Genomic DNA, 24,537 nt, shown 5'->3' with positions numbered 1-24,537 from the left:
GTATACCAGAGGTATCAGGGAATCCAATCGCATGTGAGCGTCATCTGGCAGGTCACAAGCCAGCTCCGTTTGCCCCTTTAATACACCACAGTGGTTGGACACCAGCGGTGAGTGACTGTATTGGAGCGCACGGCAGGACGCAAGCTGGCTCCATTAATCATTTGCTTACATATTCACTAGCAATCTTAGTACATACCCATTGGTCTAATTTTATTATACATTTAACATTTACACCTTTCTTCATTTTCATGTCCTTTTAGAATATGATATATGTTTATATTGTAATAAATTTGTTTTTTTATATACTGAGAAACCATCCATTTTACTATTATTTTTAATACCTATTTAATAATTAGTTATAGCACTGGTACCCTAGTCTTTTTCTATATTCACTAGCAAAGACTGCTTTCTGATTTTACTCATGTTGCTCTGGACTGAATTTAACAATCATTGAGCTAACTATGAATAGATTCTTTATATATTTGCACACCGATTGCTATGGTTGATGTAATATATACGTAAAATAGCAGTTTGGAGCTGATTGGCTGGTACTTTATCTCCGTTCACTTTATCTCCTAACAAAGCTTAGTAAATAGACCGCATAGGTATATAAGCCCCAGATTCTGTGATGGGGAATGCGTTCATACACACAATTAGGAAGTGTACACTTTTTATCATTTTTATAATAAATTCCTGCTTACAAATATATGAGTTATTAAGAAAGCATTATCCATGTAAAACAATATTAAAACTCTTATCACCGTAGTAGTAAAATAAATGAAACGTTTAATTATATGTGCCTGTGAATCCAAATGCAATGAGGAAGATGATTCATCTCCCTTACATTTTTTTTATAAACTGTCTGAGAGTACAGCTGGAAGAATTATGAGACTACGCATATCCAGCTTAATTCAGCGTCCTCTTTAGTTCTGTAAATTTAATATGCTATTAAAAAAAGAGAGAGCTACAGTAAGCTTAATATAGTTACAAGATGAACAGGTGTAAACTAGGGGTGTGCACCGGCCACTTTTCGTGTTTTGTGTTTTGGTTTTGGATCTGGATCTTTCTTTGTGTTTTGGATCTGGATTGGTTTTGCCAAAACCACCCTTCCGTGTTCTGGGTTCTGGGTTCTGGGTTTTGTGTTTTGGATCTGTATTTTTTTTTTAAAAAGCATAAAAACAGCTAAAATCACAGATTTTGTGGGTTTTTCTGCTCCTATGTTATTATTAACCTCAATAACCTTAATTTCCACTAATTTCAAGTCTATTCTGAACACCTCACACCTCACAATAGTGTTTTTATGTCCAAAAGGTTGCACCGAGGTAGCTGGATGACTATGCTAAGCGACACAAGTGGGCGGCACAAACACGTGGCCCATCTAGGGGTGACACTGCAGTGGCAGACAGGATGGCAGTTTGAAAAACTAGGCCCCAAACAGTACATAATGCAAAGAAAAAAAGAGGTGCAAGATGGAATTGTCCTTGGGCCCTTCCACCCACCCTTATGTTGTATAAACAGGACATGCACACTTTAACAAACCAATCATTTCAGCGCCAGGGTCTGCCACACAACTGTGGCTGAAATGATTGGTTCGTTTGGGCCCCCACAAAACAAGCTGGCAATTAATCTGTCCCTGCACAAGCTGGCTCTACAGAGGCAAGATGTCATCCTCATCCTCCTCATTCACCGATTCCTCACCCTCTTCAGTGTTGTGTACATCCTCATCCTCACAGAGTATTAATTCGTCCCCGCTGGAATCCACCACCAGAGGTCCCTCTGTACGTTCTGGAGGCTGGTCTCCCTTGAAGAGTTGATAATTCATTTTTATGAACATCATCTTCTCCACATTTTGTGGAAGCAACCTCCTACGCCTTTCGCTGACAAGGTTCCCGGCTGCACTAAACACTCTTTTGAAGTACACACTGGAGGGGGAGGGGCAACTCAGGTAAAATAGAGCCAGTTTGTACAGGGGCCTCCAAATTGCCTCTTTTTCCTGCCAGTACAGGAACGGACTATCTGACATGCCTACTTGGATGCTGTCACCGATGTAATCCTTTAACAGACAGACGCATGCTTGTCGCTGCTGCTTTGAGGATGCAGGTGCGGCTACAGCCCACACAATTCACAAAGACAGAAAAAAAAAGAAGAATTTTTTATTTTTTGTGGGCGCACTTTGAGGTTTACACCACCCTTTAACAGACAGACGCACGCTTGTCGCTGCTGCTTTGAGGATGCAGGTGCGGCTACAGCCCACACAATTCACAAAGACAGAAAAAAAAAGAATTTTTTATTTTTTGTGGAGTGCACTTTGAGGGTTACACCAACCTTTTAACAGATGCACGCTTGTCACTGCTGCTTTGAGGATGCAGGTACAGCTACAGCCCACACATTTCACAAGGACAGAAAAAAAAGAATTTTTTATTTTTTGTGGGGTGCACTTTGGGGGTTACAGCACCCTTTAACAGACAAGCCAGCCGGCCCTTTACTTATGACACAGGCGCACGCTTGGCGCTGCTCCTTTGTTGATGCACGTGCAGCCACAGTGCACACAATTCACAAACACAGAAAATAATTCCTCCACCATTCTGTCAGTGGTGACAGTATCATATGCAGTGACAGTAGACATGTCAGAAATTGTTGGCACATCCTTCAGTCCGGACCAGATGTCCAAACCGGCCCTTGACTTATGACACAGGCGCACGCTTAGTGCTGCTGCTGTGTTGATGCACGTGCGGCTACTGCGCATACATTTCGCACACAAACACAGAAAAAAAAGAATTGTTTATTTTTTGTGGAGTGCACTATGGGGGTTACACCACCCTTTAACAGACTTATGGGACACAGGCGCACGCTTGGCGCTGCTCCTTTGTTGATGCACGTGCAGCCACAGTGCACACAATTCACAAACACAGAAAATATTTTTTGATTTTGTTTGGAGTGCACTTTGGGGGTTACAGCACCCTTTAACGGTCAAGCCAGCCGGCCCTTCAGTTATGACACAGGCGCACGCTTGACGCTACTTTGTTGATGCACGTGCGGCTACTGCGCGCACAATTCACAAACACAAAAAAATATATATTTTAATTTTTTTTGGAGTGCACTTTGGGGGTTACAGCACCCTTTAACGGAGAAGCCAGTCGGCCCTTTACTTATGGGATAAAGGCGCACGCTTGGCGCTACTTTGTTGATGCACGTGCGGCTACTGCGCACACAATTCACAAACAGAAAAAAATATATATTATTTGGAGTGCACTTTGGGGGCTACAGCACCCTTTAACGGACGAGCCAGCCGTCCCTTTACTTATGACACAGGCGCACGCTTTTTTTTTTTGCACTTGGGTGCAGCACCCCTGATGGACAAAGCACCCCCTGGACAACACTACAGCACCCCTTTAGGACTGGGACACTGCACAGGACTTTGGAGTGGACACAGCCCCTATGGACAACTGACTGCACGATACAGCCCAGCCAGCCCCTATGGACTTTGGAGGAGTGGACACAGCCTCTATGGACAACAGCAGCACAGCACAACATAGCCAGCCCCTATGGACTTTGGAGGAGTGGACACAGCCCCTATGGACAACAGCAGCACAGCACAACATAGCCAGCCCCTATGGACTTTGGAGGAGTGGACACAGCCCTTATGGACAACAGCAGCATAGCACAACACAGCCTGCCCCTATGGACTTTGGAGGACTGGACACAGGCCCTATGGACAACAGCAGCACAGCGCAGCACAGCACAGCACAACACTACACTGCACTACACTACACTACACAGCCCAGCCAGCCCTAACTCCCACCCTCCCTCTTCACTGTCCACAACCGAGTGAGAAAATGGCGCCGACGTGGGTACCTTATATAGAATCCAAAACCCGCGAGACCCGGAAGGCGAGATGATGACGTTTTGCCTTGATTTCAGATCCGAGTCAGGTGGGAAAAGTCGAGCCTGACTCGAATCGTCCTCGGATCGGAGGGGCTCGGGGGGGTTCGGATTTCAGAAATCCGAACCCGCTCACTCCTAGTGTAAACTATGTTTGTAAATGGCTTACTGGTACTCCACATATTGTAATTATGTGTATACTGTACAAATATTTATAATATAAACTATACTTTTTTTGTTGAATTTCCTTTGCTCTCAGTGAATATGGCAGGAGAGGGTTGGCCCTTTTAGTCTTTGTTGCAAATACAAGTGGTCCAGACTTTTCAACTAAACACTCTGCAATGGAAAATAGGTTTAGGTTTAATGTGAGTGTGGTTTTAATCAGCCAATGAAATATGTGTAAAATTGTTATTTTGAAGATCCATAATCAGTCACTAGACAGTTGAGGTTTCGGTGCAAAGCCTACTCTACTGACCTCCTTACAATGCAGAGATTATTTTAATTGAGAGATATACAATACAGAGAACACTCTAGTGACCTCTGGACTTGATTCTGACCCGCTCACTAGATGCATTCGCACTCATCGAAACTATGCAAATCTGCAATCGCACAGCAAAGCATTAGCATGCCCACTATGTCTTGGCGTGCGATCGCTGTGTATATGCAGATGCCCACCAGCCTGCTTTAAGACGCCAACTTATGCACGTCATCTCCAGGATGTGTATGCAACCATCGGTAACATCAAGTACCATCGGAAGCGATCGCAGCACTTGTGGCTGACCATACCCTACCGCAAACGCTGCGTGTGATTCAGTGTGATTTTCAACCATGTGAGGAGTACTATGACGCTGTGTCTTAATTATGCATACCTCTTAAATGGTGTTAAGATGCTCAGGCACGCCTGCGTTTGCACCACCAATCCCCCGTTTCCATCGACCAACCCCTGTCACCACCCACAAATGGCATGTCCTGTCTCTCATTCTAGCGAGCTGTCTATGCGCAGTGAGCAAATGCTTCCCGATTGCATGGACCAGTTCGTGCACGCGCACTCAATGCGTACGCATGCGCGGATTGCAAACATCGGCTGGCTGCGTGCAAACGCAGCCTACCAAGCGGGTCTGAATCAGGTCCTCTGTACAATACAGATGTGCCTTTTGACGCTTGATAATTTGATAAATCATTTCACTGCCATAGCCGGCAATAACTGCAGAAATATTGACCAGCTAATTATGCACCCCTGGAGAAGTATCTGAATTCCCCATGGAATGCCTTTTCATACATATAGAGAAGTGTTATTGAACCATATTTGCCGGAAACAAAGTTAACACTGCTTGATAAATCTACTTGATAATCACAAGATGATGATAGTATTGCCTACCAATGAGTAATGCACAAAACTATGTCCATCTTATCCATAATTGTGGAGAATCATTGTAAAATCTCCACTACATAGGATATTACTGCAGGCCAAATAAATAGTGTATCCTGCATGGACTGGGAATGGTGCTAACTTGATTATCCTATAGAATGTGCATTATATTACATTATTTACAGTATTTCTAATTATAATATTGCAAGACCATGCACAATCAATAAATCCTTCTGGTCACTTTAGCTCTTCTAAACTACGTCACCACCTTCCTTATTCAAAGCAGAATTTTTTATATATACTAATGTAAAATAGGCTATTATTGATGAAAGCTTAGGGAATGACAGAAATCTGTGGAGCAGAAAGTGAAACCTGTAGAACCATGAACACCAGTGTCGGACTGGGGCATGAAGGGCCCACAAGTGAATGCAATGGTAGGGGCCCAAGCTTAAGTGGTGTGGCCAGCCACAAGAAGGGGTGTGGCCAGCTACCACAGAGGCACTTGGTCAACCATTAGAGAGAACATGCAAAGAACATGGTTCCTTTATAAAGCAGAGTACAAGGGTAAATCAGGACCACCCACTTTTATTGGCAGGAGGGCTAATCTTGGTGTAGTTTCGATAGAAACAAACCAAGCACCCTAGCTCATCCATGATCCTGCTCCACCAAGTTATTGACCCTAGTGGAGGGGGTGGGGCCCTTCTGGGAATTTCCCCTGTACACCTGTGGGCCAGTCCGACCCTGATGAACACCCCATTACATAAGCATCTTCTTTACTTCCACATTGATTTTTTTCAGGGATCGTTTTCCACTACAGAGCAATCTCCACCAGATACACCCTGGACTTTGAGAATGCCAAAAAAGCTTGCATCCAAAACAGTGCCACCATTGCTTCCCCGGAGCAGCTTCAGTCTGCTTATGATGATGGGTATCACCAATGTGATGCCGGCTGGCTTTCTGATCAGACTGTACGGTAAGATGTTATCATTGAAATCTAAGAAAACTCATCATTAATGACCCCTTCTTAATTTAGAAAGATCGTCTTGTGCTTTTTTTTAAAAAAAAGTGTTCCTGTTTTAGAACAGGTACTGTCTGTTCTGCACCACGTCTATGGCTGTTATATGTCATTTACAGATCTACTGGCACTCCTGGGTCTTGTAGATTAATGCATCAGTCCAAGCGTTGACTTTCCATTAAGGCTCCTTCCAAATTCCCTCGTACCCAGAAGACTATATGTACCACTTAATATAAAGTATATATATCTATTTATATACAGATGTGCCACATACACCTTTCCTCAAATCTAGCCATATGGCTAAATTTGCCGTGCCTTTGAATCTGCAAATTAGCCCTGAGTTGGGATTTTTCTCAAAATTTGCTACTTTAATCTGCTACTCAATACAATCTTTTTGCAGCAAAAACAATAATTAGGATCAATCCAATTGATACTCATCATGGAGCGTCTTAGCCATGCTGGCATCTCGTACCAAATGAAGCAAAAAATAAAGGTGTATGAGGACACAGCTGTAGATATATATAGAGCTAATGGTTAGTGTACATTCAAATTATTTAATGTGGCAGCATTTACTGTATATATATATATATATATATATATATATATATATACATATATATATATATATTTATTCGGAACCTACTCTGATCCCTGGATCAAGCTATTCAGGGATCAGAGCACATCACAGTCTGTGAAGGTTCTTCAAATTGACTAGTCCATCCTACAGGGCAGCACTTTGTTACATTCATTACGGATTTATGTGCAATTCACAAATTTGGTCCATCTTGAGGACAATATTTTACTAAAAAATTTTTCCTGATCTCGTGCATTTGATATGTATATGCCCCTGATGAAGTCCTACCGGATGAAATGCGCTGGGTTGTGAACTAAAATCTATTATCAGAAGGGAGAAACCTGCCTATTTGAAAATCTGACCCCTGGGGGGTAACAGCAGGTCCCATACTATCTTCTTCTGTTATAATCATTGAAGAAATTGTGTAAGCATTTTTTATATATAAAATACTTTTATATGTTAAGTTGACAAATACTTTTAATAAAATCATTGTTCAAAGATCTAACAGTGGGCCATTGGGCCATCTTGTTTTGGGTGTCTCTTTGGTGAGTCGGTCTTTTCTAAAAAAGTTTATTCGGAAACCTATGAATTTTACTATTATCCACATTGCAGTTGGTCCGGTCAATTAAAGAGGAAAAGTGGACTCATATAAGAGATCATATTGGACATTTCATCGGTGTGCATTCCAAACAGTGAAAACGTCTGAAATCTTTTCAACAATTTCAATTAATATTTAAAAACAATTCTGTGATTTGCGCCATCATATTTACATTTTTTGATATATATATATATATATGTATTTATTTATTCACATGACTCACCTGATGTCTGTATTAATGATTTAGTCAAACCTACAGCAAGTATGGCAAGGCAGATGAGTGACCAGCTTGCAGTTTCCTCAGTAACATATTTTCCTGTACAGACTGCAGGACCAATGATCACAGCAAACACAACTGGCATGCTGTGCTCTTCAATTTCAGCTCAATTTCCTACTGTATGACATTCTCCAAGAAGCATTTTTTTTTTATTACCCGTAAAGAGTGGGAAATCACTTCTGTTATATATTGGACAAAAGGATTCTATTATACTACAATATAAAGTATATTTATATTTTGCCCCATGTCTCACTACAGTTATCCAATCCATAATCCTCGTGAACCATGTTATGGAGACAAGGACATATTCCCTGGCGTTAGAACATATGGTATTCGAGAGACTGATGAAACTTATGATGTATATTGCTATGCTGAAGATATGCAAGGTATGCAAAGAATATATCTATCTATCTATCTATCTATCTAAATCAGTGAAGTAATCAAGATCAATTTCTGGTTCCCTAGGTGAAGTGTTTTATGCAACATCTCCTGAAAAATTCACTTTCCAAGAAGCAGAGAAACAATGTCAAAACCTTGGAGCCAGATTGGCCACCACTGGACAGCTCTATCTGGCTTGGCAGACTGGCATGGATGTGTGCAGCGCTGGTTGGCTGTCAGATCGCAGTGTTAGGTACCCAATATCCATTGCACGCCCCAACTGTGGTGGAAATTTAGTTGGAGTCAGAACTGTTTATCTCTACCCTAACCAGACTGGCTATCCAGATCCATTATCTCGCTATGATGCTATCTGCTACAGAGGTTGGTCTATATTTTACTTGATATGGTTTAATTATCCTATGCAGCAAAAAATATATATTTGTGTTCAGCTGATTAAATGAATATATCTCTCAGTTCATAGCACATACATACATACATATATTTATTAGCCAGTGGTTAGAGATGAGCAAAACAATATCTCAGTTTATTTAATTAATAAAACAAGCTACAAAATCAGATGCAAGATGTATTAATAAATAATTGATACAAATAATTGGAAGCACCCAAATAAGATTAATAATAATAATAATAATAATAATAATATAAATGTCCACTTTCATAAATAAAGCACACAGAATTTTGGTTGAATGGCAGTTCAAATTTCAAATAAATACAAGAAAATCATGGCAAAATATATAAATACACAATAAGTTATTTTAATTATTAAGTATTGAGTATATTATAATTAGCTGTCAATATCAAACACAAACCACCCTATGCAGAATAGACAATATAAGAAAAACATAAATAAATAATAGAGATAAATAATATCCTATATTATAAACTCACACACAAGGCTTTTCTTTCTTATTGAGCACTTTAATACTCCCCGTAAATTAAATATGTGATTTTATAGTAGAGATGAGTGGTTCGCTTTTGATTTGGATTTTCACTACAAATTTGGATCTCAGAACAAGGCAAAACTTCATCTTTCATGGACATCTATGCCAAGATATCAATGAAAGAAGATGTTTTGCCTTGTTCTGAGATCCCAACTTGACAGGAAGATCCAAGCCAAGACCGAAACGCTCATTTCAATTTTATAGTATAGGATATTGATTATGATTCTCTATTATTTATTTATGACTTTATTATATTATCTATTATGCATTTTTTGTTATTCATCTGTATTTCAGTGGTTTAGAGGTCTTAAATCACTTCACAAAAAACTTGTCAGTTCACTCATGCACTACTTATTTAAACATTTGATACCCTAGCTACACTACCATGTTGACAGTTTTGTAAAACAGGCCATCACTATTTACTTGAGTATAATGTGTACTCTTCTAGTTTTAAATAAATATACAATTATGTTATACAGTGTCATTTTGAAGCAAAGAGCCATTGACTGTCAAGTTAAAACTTCATAGCTTTGCATGAAGAGTTTACTGTGGCAACAGACTCTCATTAGCTTATTCCTAAATCTATTTATAATCTTAGACCGTAGATTTTTTCAGCTGTAATAAAATACGTGAATCTGATGATTTATGAGATGTGCCATCTTTGGCAAACATCTTCCTTGTAAGAGTGAAAAACAGGAAATACCTCTATGGGTACCTGTAGAGTAAGTATAGTTTGTGATCCTCCCACGCACTAAGGGCTGTAATCATGCCAAACATGTCCTGTGACCACTAGATTGCTGCTTGCAGTAGCCTAATAAAATTCTGCCTTTATTAATACTGTATATTTCTTTATTGAAGCATCAATATTAGAAAAAAGTAACAATTATATGCATAAAAAAATATTATAAAAACAAATATATAAACAATGGGGATAAAATCCTCCTTTTAATATTAAACTCTCTAGATGAATGCAAAAAGATGTGAAGCACTGTAGAAGAAGTCCTCAAGTTACTAGAAAATACTCCAATTAATATTGAGGGTTCCATTTATTGAAATGCGGCCTTAAGACTTCTGTTGCCGCTTATTGTGATGATTGAACATCACCTGTCATCGCACTTCTCCATTAAAATCTTAGTAAGAGATACTGGCCTGGAGCAACAAGGGTTAACTTACCCGGTTTGTGCATTGGCTGGGGAACTGAAGCTGTTTAGTACAGTTAACCCTTTGTGGACTTTGATTTAACTAAACTTTAAAAAAAAAAAATCATAGTAACCATTCAGACTGTAAGATCCCTCTTAAACAATGGCTGTTTTCTGTAAAAGATATAGTAGATCAGACAGCATGCTCAATGTATTTAGCTTTTTTTTTATCTAACTTTTTAGATTTCTCAATTAGCTCACTGATAAACATATATTTAAATATATTATTGTCAAAAAAGTAGCCTTATTTTCCTTTAAACTATTTTACTTCTGGAACAGATGAAGCTGAAAACATCACTATTCAAACTGTGACACAGCCTGGTCTGCAGCTCATCTTCCAGCAGAATGCTACTGAAGAGGAAGCTCGTGGCAGTATTGCTACTATGGAAGGGATAGACTTCACCCTCACACCTTCCGAAGACGGCTTCACAGCAACTCCAGAATTCCCAGTAACATCTTTAAGTCCAGAAAATATGACAGAAGATGGGTTTCAGCTATGGCTGGAAAATATCACAGCTGTTCCCTCAATTGACGCTACTGGCACAGCAGAAGAGGAAATAATACCAGTTACAGCTGCTATTGATGCCATTCAGCCAGAAAAACCTATATCTGAGACTGGTGAGTGCTAAGCTGACCATTTTCATTAATATATAAATATATGTCAGTCAAAATTGGGTTCCCATATCTCTTAGTTTTTTCCAAGACAGTCACATTTTTATCTAATACAAGGTTTGAAGTGTGATTGCCTATTATTTCTAAATGTTGATTCCCAATGCCTAAACAAATAACAGGATACGTTGGAAATGAGGTGGTCTTAATAACATGAGTACTCATCTGGTCACATGGGAGTCTCAGCTGATCATTTAAATCTTGGGATCTCTTAGACAAAAATGTATCTACCAGTCAAATGGTTAATGCTCTTTGTGCTATATCCCTTTGGTGGCCTTCTCAACATGGAGATTATTCATTGCTGTTAAAGGGGCCCATTATACATGCGGATACAGTAGTTTCAGTATGTTTTAAATAACAGGCCCAATTATCATAAGTAGCCAGATGTGGCCACCAGATATTTAGCAAGGAACTGACGCCATCTTTAGATGGTGCCAGTTCCCAGAGCCCCACTACTTCCTAGGGGATGGAGGTCCGGGTAGTGAAGAAGGATCCATTCTGATCCATTCTAATCCCTCCATTCTGATCATTCTAATCCCTCCATTCTGATCCATTCTAATCCCTCCATTCTGATCCATTCTAATCGCTCCATTCTGATCCATTCTATCCCTCCATTCTGATCCATTCTAATCCCTCCATTCTGATCCATTCTAATCCCTCCATTCTGATCCATTCTAATCCCTCCATTCTGATCCATTCTAATCCCTCCATTCTGATCCATTCGGATACCTGGAGGTCCGGATAGTAAATAGGATCCATTCTGATCCCTTCTATGACAGTTTGAATTAAGTTCATACATGCGCATGGAGAGGGCTTTGAATTTTGAGCATGCATGCGCATGGAGAGGCCATCTCCATGTGCATGCATGAACTTAGGGCTCGATTCAGACCCCCTCGCTAAGAAGCGTTCGCACGCAGACTGCCGATGTTTGCATTGTGCACATATGCACGCATCGCAGTGCGCCTGCGCGAACCAGTCCGAGCGATCGGGAAGCATACGCATGCTGCACATAGGCTGCCCAGCTGAGTGAGTGACAGGAGAAGCCATTTGTGGGTGCCGACAGGGGTTGGTCTGTGAAAACAGGGGAGTGGAGGTGTGAACGCAGGCGTGCCTGAGCATCTCAACACCGTTTCAGAGGTGTGCATAATTAAGACGCAGCGTCATAGTACACATCACGTGGCTAAATTTTACACTGAAGTGCTCGAATGTGCTTGCGGTAGAGTATGGTCAACCACAATCGCTGCATTCGCTTCCGATGGTACCAATGGTTGCATACACTTCCTGGGGATGACGTGCGCAAGTGGGCGTCTGAAGACAGGCTGGTGGGCGTCTGCATACACAGAGCGATCGCACGCCAAGACATAGCGGGCGTGCTTCTGCCTTGCCGTGTGATCGCCTGCCTTGTTGTCACTTAGCCGAATTTGCAAACGCATGTAGCGAGCGTACGCATCTAGGGAATCGAACCCTTAGTTCAAACTGAAATAGAAGCTGGCAGTGTAAACTTTTGTGCCAAATGTACCTGTACTAGTGTTAGGGATTGTGGGGATAGAATCTGTTTGGAGCAGCTGTCGCCTCCAGGAGCTTGGTATCCACTACTACAACTCGCGATGGGTAGGATACCTAATTAGCAGTGTGCTGGAGGGGCTTAATAAGGAAATAATCATAAATAATCAATACCTTATTTATTGTTTTAGAAATACCTGTCTTAGAAAATACATCACTATCATTATCACAAGGGGTTAAACACACATACACATATAAACTTTAAGATGTGTGGTTGAAGCTCCAGCTGTTAATCAATCTTGTATTGTCCTGCAAGGTGTTGTGTTCCATTACCGAGCTGGATCCAGTCGATACTCCCTGAACTTCACCCAGGCAAAGCAAGCGTGTCTGGACAATGATGCCATCATTGTCACCCCTTCTCAGCTCCAGGCTGCCTATGAAGCCGGATTCGATCAGTGTGACGCTGGTTGGGTATCAGATCAAACTGTCAGGTATAATTATAAGTCTTAAGTGAATAGAGGATTCTAACTGCTATAGCATAATTGTGTCTGCACAGGGTTTATTAGATTAAAATCAATAGGTTTTGTAAACATTTATTTGAAGAGAAGTATAAAACAATTTTTACAGGTCAGAACATAATTATAGTTACAAGACAAATGTTCATTGACTTATTCCCTAATAGCAATGTTATTCCTTTTAACATGCATATGTTTCCTGTGCTAAATGTTGAACTATGGGCCTGATTTACTACCGTACGTAACTCCAAATGCAATAGCTATTACGCACACAGTTCAACTGCGATAGTATGCTAATCCATTGCGATCGCAATGCCCTTGCAGCATAACATAAAGACACCCACTTTACTTACCACACATCTGTAATGTTTAGCAAGACTGCAAAACCATCGGTACAAATGATTACCATCACAGCCTCACACACAAGCCATGACCTTACTCAGAAATTGGTAACAACCACGTACACTATCAGGATGCGTAGGGCATTGTAGTGGATAATTTATGCTGCCCCTGCAACGGCATTAAACGCACTGGCACGCCTGCGTTCGCACGACCACCCCCGTCACCATCCACAAACACACTTCCTGCGACAGGTCTGCTTAGTCACTGCGATCGCAGTCCCGATCGCAACGGCTAGATCGCGCACTGCGATACATTTGCAGGCACAGTACGCAACAATCGGCCAGTTGCGTGCGTAATCGCAGTTGCGTACGGTAGTGAATCAGGCCCTATGTGCAGGAGAAAAGCACTTTTCATAATGAAAGAAATGTATAAATAATAAGTGAGTCCTTTGTTACTGAAACATTGGGAGATATTCACAGTGGTACAAAAAAAATTAATATAAACATGACACAGCTCTACTGTGATAATAAACTAGTAATAAACAAAATAATCTGGCCTAGGAATTTGCAATACTCACCTAATTAGTGATAGGTTGTCCCATATGCTAATGATCTTACTTATACTTCCACCACTTACACTAATTACTGGTGAAAATACTGTATGTAATTGGCAGGGAAAACATAATTTGAGGCTCTGACATGAGCAATACCAGTTGCACAACTGCATGTTCATTGCCTTAATAAAATGTGATCTTTCAAATATCATTCATAATTGCAGTGAGAAAGCAAGAAAGTAAAATAAACAAGTGAATGGCAATTCCCTAAGTTCTATGGCAGATCTGCTACTAGAGACTTCATTTGTTTTGTGCAGATACCCAATTGTCACTCCTAGAGAGAACTGCCATGGAGACAAAAATGGCTTCCCTGGGGTTAGGAACTATGGCGTGGTGAATCCCAAGGAAGAGTATGATGTATACTGTTATATAGACAAGCTCCGAGGTATGTGACCAATACCTGTAACATACAGTGTATTTCTAGGCAATTTTATTATAAAACTACATTTTCTCTAGATGCCAACCTACTACTGACTTAAGTAACTGCGCTGTGTTTTATTAGTATTTTGTGTATTAATATAAACCATATTACCATTATTATGGCTTGTGCTTAGGATAAGTAGGTGTATGCATTTATGTACACAGGTAAACACTAGGCTGTAGATTTACTAAAGTGCGGGTTTTTACAAGTGGAGATGTTGCCCATAACAACCAATCAGATTCTACTTGGCATTTATCTAGTACCTTCTAGAAGATAACAGCTAGAATCTGATTTGTTGCTATGGGCAACATCTCCACTTCTAAAAACTCACACTTGGCCTTAATGTGTGCAGTAATCCATACACCCAGTATAAACTTATATAACTGCCATTTAATACATAAATCCCTGGTTGAAGCTGGTGTACTGTATATGTGTGCAGAGATGTTATCAAACTTTTTTTTTCTTAATATGCCATAACATATCTTTATTATGGCAACAAGTATGAGAAAAACAGAACCATATGGACAATTTAAAGCTAATAGTGTTTAACAAGACATACAGTACATTAGTGCACACGTGACATAGGCATGGGGCAAATGCAATCCATGTAAGGCATTGTTTCCCAAACTTGGTCCTCAAAGCCCCCCGTATTAAGGATATCCCTGCTTGAGCACAGGTGACTTAATTAGAATCTCAATCAGTTTGATTTAAACACCTGCGCTCAAGCATATCCGTAGACACCGGACCGGACTGCTAAGGGACTTTGAGTACAGAGTTTGGGAAACACTGATGTTGGGTAAAAGCATTAAGATTTTAAATGAGCAAAGTGGTATGCAGTCAGCAAGTGACTAGTATATATACAGTCATAATGTCAACACCAGAATGTCCTATTTTGCCATGTTAACATGGATAAAATGTTGAATGTTACATGTTGACACCTCCACCATGTCGACTAGGGTTAGGGTAAAAAATGAGTAGCAAGTCAACATTGTACATGGCAACATAAATACATAAATATATTTGTAGACCTTTGAACGTTGACAAATCACACTGAACCCTTTCAACACCCCAGGAAAAACAATTTTTTATTCCACCATTTTTCAACAATTTCAAAGATAAGCTCATGTTTAAGCCAAAGGGAGAATCAATTTTTAAACAAGTTTGACACGTTTAAGCCTAAAGGAAATTGGTGAAGAATTTCACCAGCATAGTTTCAAACTCATGTTTTTTTTTTATATTGAGCCACCAATACTCAAATTTTCAGATGTACCACTGCTCCACCTCATCCGCACTGTAACAAAATGGCACTGCCCTCCCCCCGTCCAACTGCCACTCGCCCTCCCAACTGTCACTTTGACTTACCACCCACCTGACCCTGCTCATGTGACAGCTCTTGACCCCTTTTCTCTAACTTACCTATGTCATGTCATGTTTTTTTTCCCCCTGGAGTGTTCACAAGCTTTACTAATACCCTGTCTGCTTGCAGTAGCTCAGCGGGGGTCTGAACCTGGAAGTAAAGTGGTCACATACAATACACCCATAGGTTGTAAATAAACTTTTTCATTTTTTCATGTGACACCTGCCCCCCCTATTGTCCCCTATCAAAACAGAACTTCATGTACCCAATGTCCACAGTTTTCCATCTACTGTATATTAAAATAGCAACTGCATGTTATACTGTAAGTAATTAAAAATAGCCAGTCATTAGTTAGAATGGCAGCATTCATAAGAAAATAGTAGTAAGATGATGAAACAAGGAGCAGGCAGCTGCCCCAACAGTTGCCCTGGCACAAAGGAGGGCATAGTCCCTATATACAGTACAACAATACCATAACTCAGGGGTCTATTTACTAAGAAGTGTTAGGAGACAGTGAAAAGTGATAAAGTACCAGCCAAACAGCTCCCAACTGTAATTTTTCAAACATAGCCTGTGAGATGGCAGTTGGGAGCTGATTGGCTGGCACCTTATCACTTTTTACTCTGTCTCCTATCACTGCTTAGTAGCTAGACCCCTTTGTTTCTTATGCTTTCTTTTGGTGTACAGAGTTTACAGCGTTAAATAAATGGAAAAAAGCTTGTACCAAGAAAACAATTCTAACACTGTAATAAAAGAGAAACAGTTATTCATTGTATATTTAAAACAGGGCTAGTTTTGAAGCAGACATTACAGTATATGGCATTGTCCACTAAGGAGGGGTATTGTGTTTCCTAGGGGTCTATATAATAAGCCTTGGATGTAGATAAAGTTGACAGAGATAATGTACCAGCCAACCAGCTTCTGACTGTCATTTTTCAAACACAGCCTGTGACATGGCAGTTAGGAGGTGATTGGCTGGTACTTTATCTCCGTTCACTTTTTCTCCATCCAAGGCTTAGTAAGTAGACCCGTACTTGTATGACAGCTCATACACACAGGCGCTTTGCCTGTGCCTATGTTAGGTTGGTTTAAGCTGAAATGCAGATAGATTTATAGCATACTTGCAGATATCTGATTTTTCCTCCCAGGGAGAAGCCCGGGGAGGAGAAGCCGGCATGAGGTGTTGGGGGAAATTTGCCGCGAACTAAACATATTTAAATAAGGGGGCGGGGTCAAATGATGTGATTCTTATAGAATTGTGTTATTAGGCCACGCCCCCTACCTGCAGACCCACCGGTCCATAAGAAAATTCTCCTTATTCTGCCCACTTCACTAGGAAGTCGGCAGAATTCGGGAGAAGTGTCTACCTTGTGGGGGTGCAGGGGGTTACCTGAAAAATCGGGAGGCTCCCGTGACTTCCGGGAGGGTAGGCATGTATGATTTATAGTCTGCTTACTATAGTTATATTTTTGGGGCAGATTCAAGTCTAGGCAAGTTTCTGTTGCAACTTTGTACGATGTGCGGCAGCGCAGATTTCCTGCCATTACAGTATGGGATGCAGCTATTATACTTACAGGGGCCCTGTGTTACCTGCTTACACTCTGGTCTCTATTTCTCACCTGTTTCTACTGCACTCAGAGGAAACAAATCTATTTGTCACTGTAGTTTTTTTGTATTTTATCCCTGTCTGGTGTTACAGATATAGGTATTAAATGCAGCCTCATGGGTGCTGGCACTTTAACACAGCAGCTGCTAAGGGATATGAAAGACCAGCAGTCTGGTGCAGCTCATTTATAGCTAACACTACTGGGCATCAAACCAACTGGGTTATCCATCCAGCCCACACGCACACAATTTGTCCACCTTAAGTTTTTCCCACTTACAAAACCAGTTGTGTCAGTCTGTGTTCCCTGATATTGAGACGCAGTCAGTAACATCAACTCTTCTATGTAGGCCTCACAACTGCAACCTGTTTCCTTGTTTGGAAGCCAGAAAAAAGTTGAACTGGGTCACTGGCCTACAGGAATGAAGGCCCAGCCCTTTTCCTTCATTCACTCCAGGAATCCTTAAAAAATCATCTGTTACTTCATTAAAACCTACTGGAAACTCTTTCTAGCACACACCAAACTTTTTATGTATTTTAATACACATAAGAAAGAGACCAGGGATATATACTTCTCTTACTCTAGGAAATAGGAACACATGCTAGGGTAGGAATCGGTATGTAATGCCGCCAGATGTAATGCCGGCTGACTAAATACCAACGCTGGAAGCCCGAACCGTCAGGATCCCGACCGGGGCTGGTAAGTACCCTAACTTTGGCTAAATATAGGCATCGGTATTTAGGCTAGGGGTGAGCGGGTTCGGTTTTACTCGGTTTTACTCGGATCTTTTTATTGGCTATCGCCGAACACGTGTTTTGGATAGCGAATAAAATCGAGCCGAATTTGCGGTAAAGTGGCGATAAGAACCGAGTAAAACCGAGTAAAACCGAACCCCCGAACCCCTAATTTAGACGCGTATCTTTGGGACAGAGTCGGGCTTCCAGCGTCGGGAATCGGATGCCGGTAAATAAACTGCATACCCTAGATATAGGCTCACAAACTATAATGTATAAAACGTATGCTACTGTTAGCCTTACATTTTGCCACTAAACACCACAGTTTGATATTTTCACCTCATTTAATTTATCTTTCAATGATTTTAAAACATGTTTATCTGTTATAATAGTACTTTATCTTTATAGGGTTATTTTACTATAATTATAATATAATGTTCTTGTGCCATGCATTCTGCATTTCCATATACTGTAAGCACAGGACATGAATGTCAGCTATTTCGTTAAAAAAAGAGAAAAGAACCAAACAAAAACATTCAGAAATGTAAACATACTGTACTAAGTGCACTCAAGGTTTCAGCATCTATTAAATAGATTACTAGGGAGAAAATACTTACATTAACTGTACGTATAACCCCATTTGGAAACGGTTTTAGAGGCATTATCTGGAAAACTACAGATTTTGGTCCTTGATTTATGGGTGGTAATTAAATATATTTAGATTTGTGCCATTGCTGAATATATGCTTCATGATTTTGTCAAGAAAACACTAATTTTACTTTATTTCAAGCTAGTACCCACTTTAATATGTATATTATTTTTTAAAGTTTTTACATACATGGGGAACTGATTCATATTCATATTGTGAGGAAACATAACACCAAAATTGTAACTGATACCCCTTTCAGACATACTGAGATTCCCGGGTTTTTGACCTGCCTCAGCCAAAATTCCCAGGTCTCGCGTATGTCTGAAAGGCACCAACCTGGGAACACATTCCCGGGTTGGCGTCCTTGCAATTGACCAGGGTATTAAGTCCCGGGAAGACAACCCTGCTCAAGTCTGAATGGTGCAACCCGGGATTTTACTCCCGGGCTGCACCTAGCAGCTCCTGATTGGCCGGCTAGTGCCGCCTGCTACATGCTGATGACATCATCTGTGGCAGCCGGAGAGGAAGAGAGACACATGCAATGTTACGTGTGGTGTGTGCGCTCTACCCGCGGGTGCTGCCTATACTGTGTGTGTGTTGGGAGCCTGGGTGGCTGCTGCCTATAGTGTGTGCTGGGTTTAAACCTGGGGTGGGCACGTGTATGTCATGCACCTGGTGGACTGCCCCTGTGCTGCAAAGAGTCCTTATCTGTAGTGTCTCAGGAGTCACTGTACTGCTTCCCTTATCTTTGGAATTCTAATAGGTACCTGTGGAAGCGTCCATTTATGACAAAACTGTGAAAAACTGTGTAAAACAATAAAAAACCCTGCTTATGGCTGAAAGGGGTCGACCTGGGTGTAGTGTGAAAGGGGGTCTCTACAAAAAAATGTTCTCCTCTGCAAAATCCCGGGTCTGAAAGTGGTATGAAAGAGACAATTTATAATATATTGTGGCGGTATTTGTATTTCCTGTTAAAACCATCTAATGATGGCCTTAAATGACGGATAAGAATCAAAAAAATAATGAATTGATTAAATACAAAATTTTCACCAACCATTGCACAGCATGTGTGAAAAGCGCGTAGAAAGATTTGGAAAATGCAAACAATCAGCATGTGTTAATAGAATTCTGAATACCATAATAGTCTAATTACATATATTACTATAATAATAATAATAATAATAATAATAATATTAGTAGTAGTAGTAGTAACAGTAATAGTAGTAGCACCAGTTGTATTAGTTACCTGTATATAATCCCACCTATTATGCAGTGCTGCATAATAAGAGTATTGCAATGGCAAAAGCCAGTAAGAAGAATTGGCACAATAATATAGTATATACCATATACCACACAGCATCATAGTACAGTAAAAGTACTACATTAATACAAAATTACATAAAACACACTACTACATTTTAATTAAAGTGCTATCTAAGTAAAACAGTACTACGTTTTTTAATTTTATTTTTGGAATACTTTTAAGTTTATAGTCTGTCCTGCTAGTATTTGGGACATTGGTAGTGCTTTCTTTTTGTAACATCAACTTTATGAGCATTGTTTTAGGGAAAGAAAGGCAAAATACACTTTTTTATAATTATTCCCATAGTCATACACAATTAGTGCAATCCCAGATATTAACTACAAAATAAAAAATGAATTGCTTTTTTTCTCTCGTGTTTACAGTTAACTCTTATGGAACTCAGACAATGGTATATAACCAGAAACATAGGTTCATAGTATTATTATGTGTTTGTTTACATAAAACATAGTGTGACTGCTCAAGGGTGTAAAAGCCACTGTGCAAAAATAATTTTTGGTGGGAATAAGAAAAGATCGGACAATGGTGGGTAAACAAAATTTTGAAGATTAACTACTTTTCTATGGTTTTGGGCAACATTAATTCTTAAGTGACATATAGTTTCATGGTTTTGAGAGGTGACACAGGGGGGAACACAGATGTCTTTATTACTTTTTTTGTTACTACATTTATATTTTTTCATATGTATTATATATTTTAGCTTTATTTGTTTTTTCAGTTTTTTTCTCAAGAATAGGATGGGATGTGAATATTCTTGTGTTATTCACTAGCACTGGAGAGGGTACACCTAGAGGAGGTTTAAAGTTCCTTAATCTCCAGGCTGCAGGACACCAACTACCCTTACCATACATATGGTATTTAATCTAAATGCGCCATGCAGACTCCCTCCTTTCTAAACGCAATGGGATGTGATCCACATCCCTGTGCTATTCAACATTGTAGCATCACATGTAACCGGGGTGCAGAAGTGACCTAGATAGAGTCACCCCTTTATAGTGGAAATATCCATTGACATCACATTGGTATCCTTGAGTTTCCAGAAATTCAAATGCTGAAGTTCAACATTGAGAATCCTGCACTCACATTGAATTACATTACTGGAATTGTTCTAGTTTTGCAGGGGGTGGAAAGCTTCCTTCCAACATGCCAGTCAGGGGATGAAAAGCTTCCTTCTGAAATGCCAGTCAGGGGGTGGAAATCTTCCTTCCGACATGCCAGTCAGGTGCTGGAAAGCTTCCTTCAGACATGCCAGTAAGGGGTTGGAAAGCTTCTTTCCAACATGCCAGTCAGGGGGTGGAAAGCTTCCTTCCGACATGCCAGTCAGAGGTTGGAAAGCTTCCTTCCAACATGCCAGTCAAGGGGTGGAAAGCTTCCTTCCAACATGCCAGTCAGGGGCTGGAAAGCTTCCTTCCAACATGCCAGTCAAGGGGTGGAAAGCTTCCTTCCAACATGCCAGTCAGGGGCTGGAAAGCTTCCTTCCAACATGCCAGTCAGGGGCTGGAAAGCTTCCTTCCAACATGCCAGTCAAGGGTTGGAAAGATTCCTTCCAACATACCAGTCAGGGGAATGGAAAGCTTCCTTCCAACATGCCAGTCAGGGGCTGGAAAGCTTCCTTCCAACATGCCAGTCAAGGGGTGGAAAGCTTCCTTCCAACATGCCAGTCAGGCAGTGGAAAGCTTCCTTCCAACATGCCAGTACAGTAGATCTACAATACTACAGGCCTGTTGGAAAGGGGTTAATATCATACTGCATAATAAACACAACACTAATACTGGACTACTTGGGAACATCATTTCACCCAGAGAAATCAGATTATATAAAATAGATTATATTTATATTCAGCTTTCTATCTTGTGTAGAGGTAGTCATATAATTCCATAACTTTATTTGTTTGTATATTTGTGCATTAATTATGACTTGTATGTTTGCTACTTTCCTTGTATTTATTAAGTGACCTTTATTTCTCTCAGCATTAATTTATTATCTCAGTATTCTCTATTCGGTATTAAGAACTTTTATCTAAAAAAAAAACTTATGTACATGATGGTTCATTCTGCATAACATAACAGTGACCTGAAATAACCTATGTTCCTACATATTGTTTTCTTTAGTTCACACTCAATAACAAAATATTGTGAATGATATATTTGCATGTCTGTGCAGACACATTGCCTATATATTCTCTCTTACTTATGTATAGGTGAGGTATTCTTCGCAACTCGACCAGATCAGTTTACTTTCCAAGAGGCAGTGGAGTTTTGTGAGAGCAAGAATGCCACATTAGCTTCCACTGGGCAACTGTATGCTGCCTGGAAGCTGGGACTGGACAAGTGCAGAGCAGGCTGGCTATCAGACGGCAGCATCCGTTACCCTATTGTGTCACCACGTCGAGTTTGTGGGGGAGACAAACCTGGAGTGCGGACAGTCTATGTCCATCCAAACCAAACAGGATTCCCTGATTCCTTGTCCAAGCACCATGCCTTTTGTTTCAGAGGTAATTACTTTCAGAGGTATAAAATGTGTTGCTTTTTTATACTGTATATAAGAATTCAGCTAAATTAGCATTGTTGCAGTTGTGCACTATAAGTAGTAGATCTATTGTACAGTTTTTTGCATCCATTTGTACATTAATTAACCATTTTTATAAAATACTAGCTGAAGTACCAGGATTTAAATCTTCTAGTTATTACATTTTATTATGTGATGACGTCCAAATCCATCCAGTGAAAGGTCCAGAACAGGCTCCCTGGCTCAAAGTTCTGCCCGGCACACTCCGCCACGAGGGCAAACAGGGCCACCATTCAATCTCTTAGGCATCCCAGATCAATTGCCACCCCTCTGTAAAGTTTTCATCCAAATACATCCAGTGGAAGGCCCAGAACAGGCTTCCCGGGTCAAAGTCCTGCCCACCATACACCAATGGGAGGTCCCACCGGAAGCTCAACCCCCTAGTACAGTATGTCTTTTGGGATTCAGTGTTACCACTGTGAAGTTTTCAACCAAAATTGTCCAAATCCATCCAGTGGAAGGCTCAGAACAGGCTCCCCGGGTCAAAGTTCTGCACAGCGTACACCAACAGGAGGTCCAATCGGGACCCTAACCCCCCTAAAACCTGGTCAGGATCCAACTGGACCCCCTCGCGTTGGTTTCACCCCAATCGGTGCAGGTGTGTCCGAATGCATAACCAGACAGACAGACAGACAAACAAATACACAAACAAACAGACCTATGGAATTTATATATATATATTCAGCAAAATGCATGCTCTCTGTCCAGAGCCGGATTAACCATCCCACTCAGTAGACCTGTGCCTTGCAGCTGCTGAAGTTGAACATATGTGAAGCATGTATTACTTTTCTCATCATAAAACAGTTTACTGACTTCCATGTAGTTGGGACATGAAAGCTATGAGAACTTTCTGTGTAAAAAGGGTGTGGTTATGGAACGGGCTGGAGACTGGATTTGTAACTGCAAAACCTGTATACTGTACCTAAAACTGGGTACACACTTACCCGACAGTGCAGCAAACAGAGCGGCCGATTTCGTAAGCTACAGTATACACACTTAGTCGATTTGTCTGGCCAGACATCACATCAGGGTGGGTATTAAAAGTTGCCTGCCTAGTTGTGATGTCAGTGTCGGCGGTCCCTACAGCCATTGTATGGGCGGTTGGCAGGTCACCCGTAAATGCAGGTGCACCGATATATCTACATGATATAACGACATTGGCTGTGCTGCAGGGCCAACCTGATATGTCTGTGAACGACTGACATATTGGGTTTACTCACTGGTCGATCCGCTATTGATATATCGTTTGCCGTTTTGATCGACATATCTATCTAGTGGTAATAACCCAGCACAAAGGCTTCAGTGATATTCATGTGTGTGACATTTTAATTCATCCTTATAATGTTATAAGATCACAACTAAACAATGGGAGGCTGATGATGAGTTCAACTTCCGCCAGCATCTGTTTGTGGTTGGAGAGCCAGGATGAGGAGGGAAGAAAGGACTGGACTAACGTATGCCGACAAAGACAGGTCACACAGGGGCATATTTTTCAAAACAGATTTGTGGGATACTCCTGAAAAACACTCGTAATTTGCTACCCGCAAATACTCAGGATCCCCAGGTTGTATGTACATCGTACCACAAAGATATGGGGGATATCAGAGATATCTACTGTGATCCCCTATTTTCTACTTCAAAAGCTGCTAAAATGCCAAATTTACCAAGCTCAAGAATGTAAAGCATTCCTGGTGCTTGGCCCCAGTAGCTTATGCCATATTGAGATGGCATTAGGATCAGTATTGTGGACTATGAGCTACAGTTTGCAACATTTACCACATTGGGGATCTGTAGGATGCCACTCCAGCAATGGCCGCTCGCACATGTGCAGTTTGAATATTTTTGCAGCTTGATTTAAAGCGCCAACCCCATCATGTTTGGTTGATAAATATATATTTTCCAAACCAAAAAGGTTGCTTAAGTGTTATTGAAACCCAATGGCAGGTGCATATTTTTCTAGCTAATGTAAACTTCTTGTGATGTGTAC

General features: G+C 40.6%; 1 protein-coding gene across 2 annotated transcripts in view; it reads left to right on the top strand.

Moving 5' to 3' along the window:
* Nucleotides 1-24,537, top strand: part of ACAN (aggrecan) — a 113,343-nt gene that overhangs the window by 55,893 nt on the left and 32,913 nt on the right. For both annotated transcript variants that reach the window (XM_088452657.1, XM_088452656.1), the window contains exons 4-10: nt 6,050-6,224; nt 7,974-8,101; nt 8,181-8,474; nt 10,534-10,872; nt 12,743-12,917; nt 14,154-14,281; nt 22,183-22,476. In XM_088452657.1, the coding sequence (XP_088308783.1) occupies nt 6,050-6,224; nt 7,974-8,101; nt 8,181-8,474; nt 10,534-10,872; nt 12,743-12,917; nt 14,154-14,281; nt 22,183-22,476 (1,533 nt within the window). The remainder of the gene's footprint in view (nt 1-6,049; nt 6,225-7,973; nt 8,102-8,180; nt 8,475-10,533; nt 10,873-12,742; nt 12,918-14,153; nt 14,282-22,182; nt 22,477-24,537) is intronic.

The sequence above is a fragment of the Taudactylus pleione genome, unplaced genomic scaffold (assembly GCF_031769625.1).
Source record: "Taudactylus pleione unplaced genomic scaffold, aTauple2 ptg000556l, whole genome shotgun sequence".
In the NCBI taxonomy this organism is placed as follows: Eukaryota; Metazoa; Chordata; class Amphibia; order Anura; family Myobatrachidae; genus Taudactylus; species Taudactylus pleione.
This window is presented reverse-complemented; position numbering and strand designations above follow the sequence as displayed.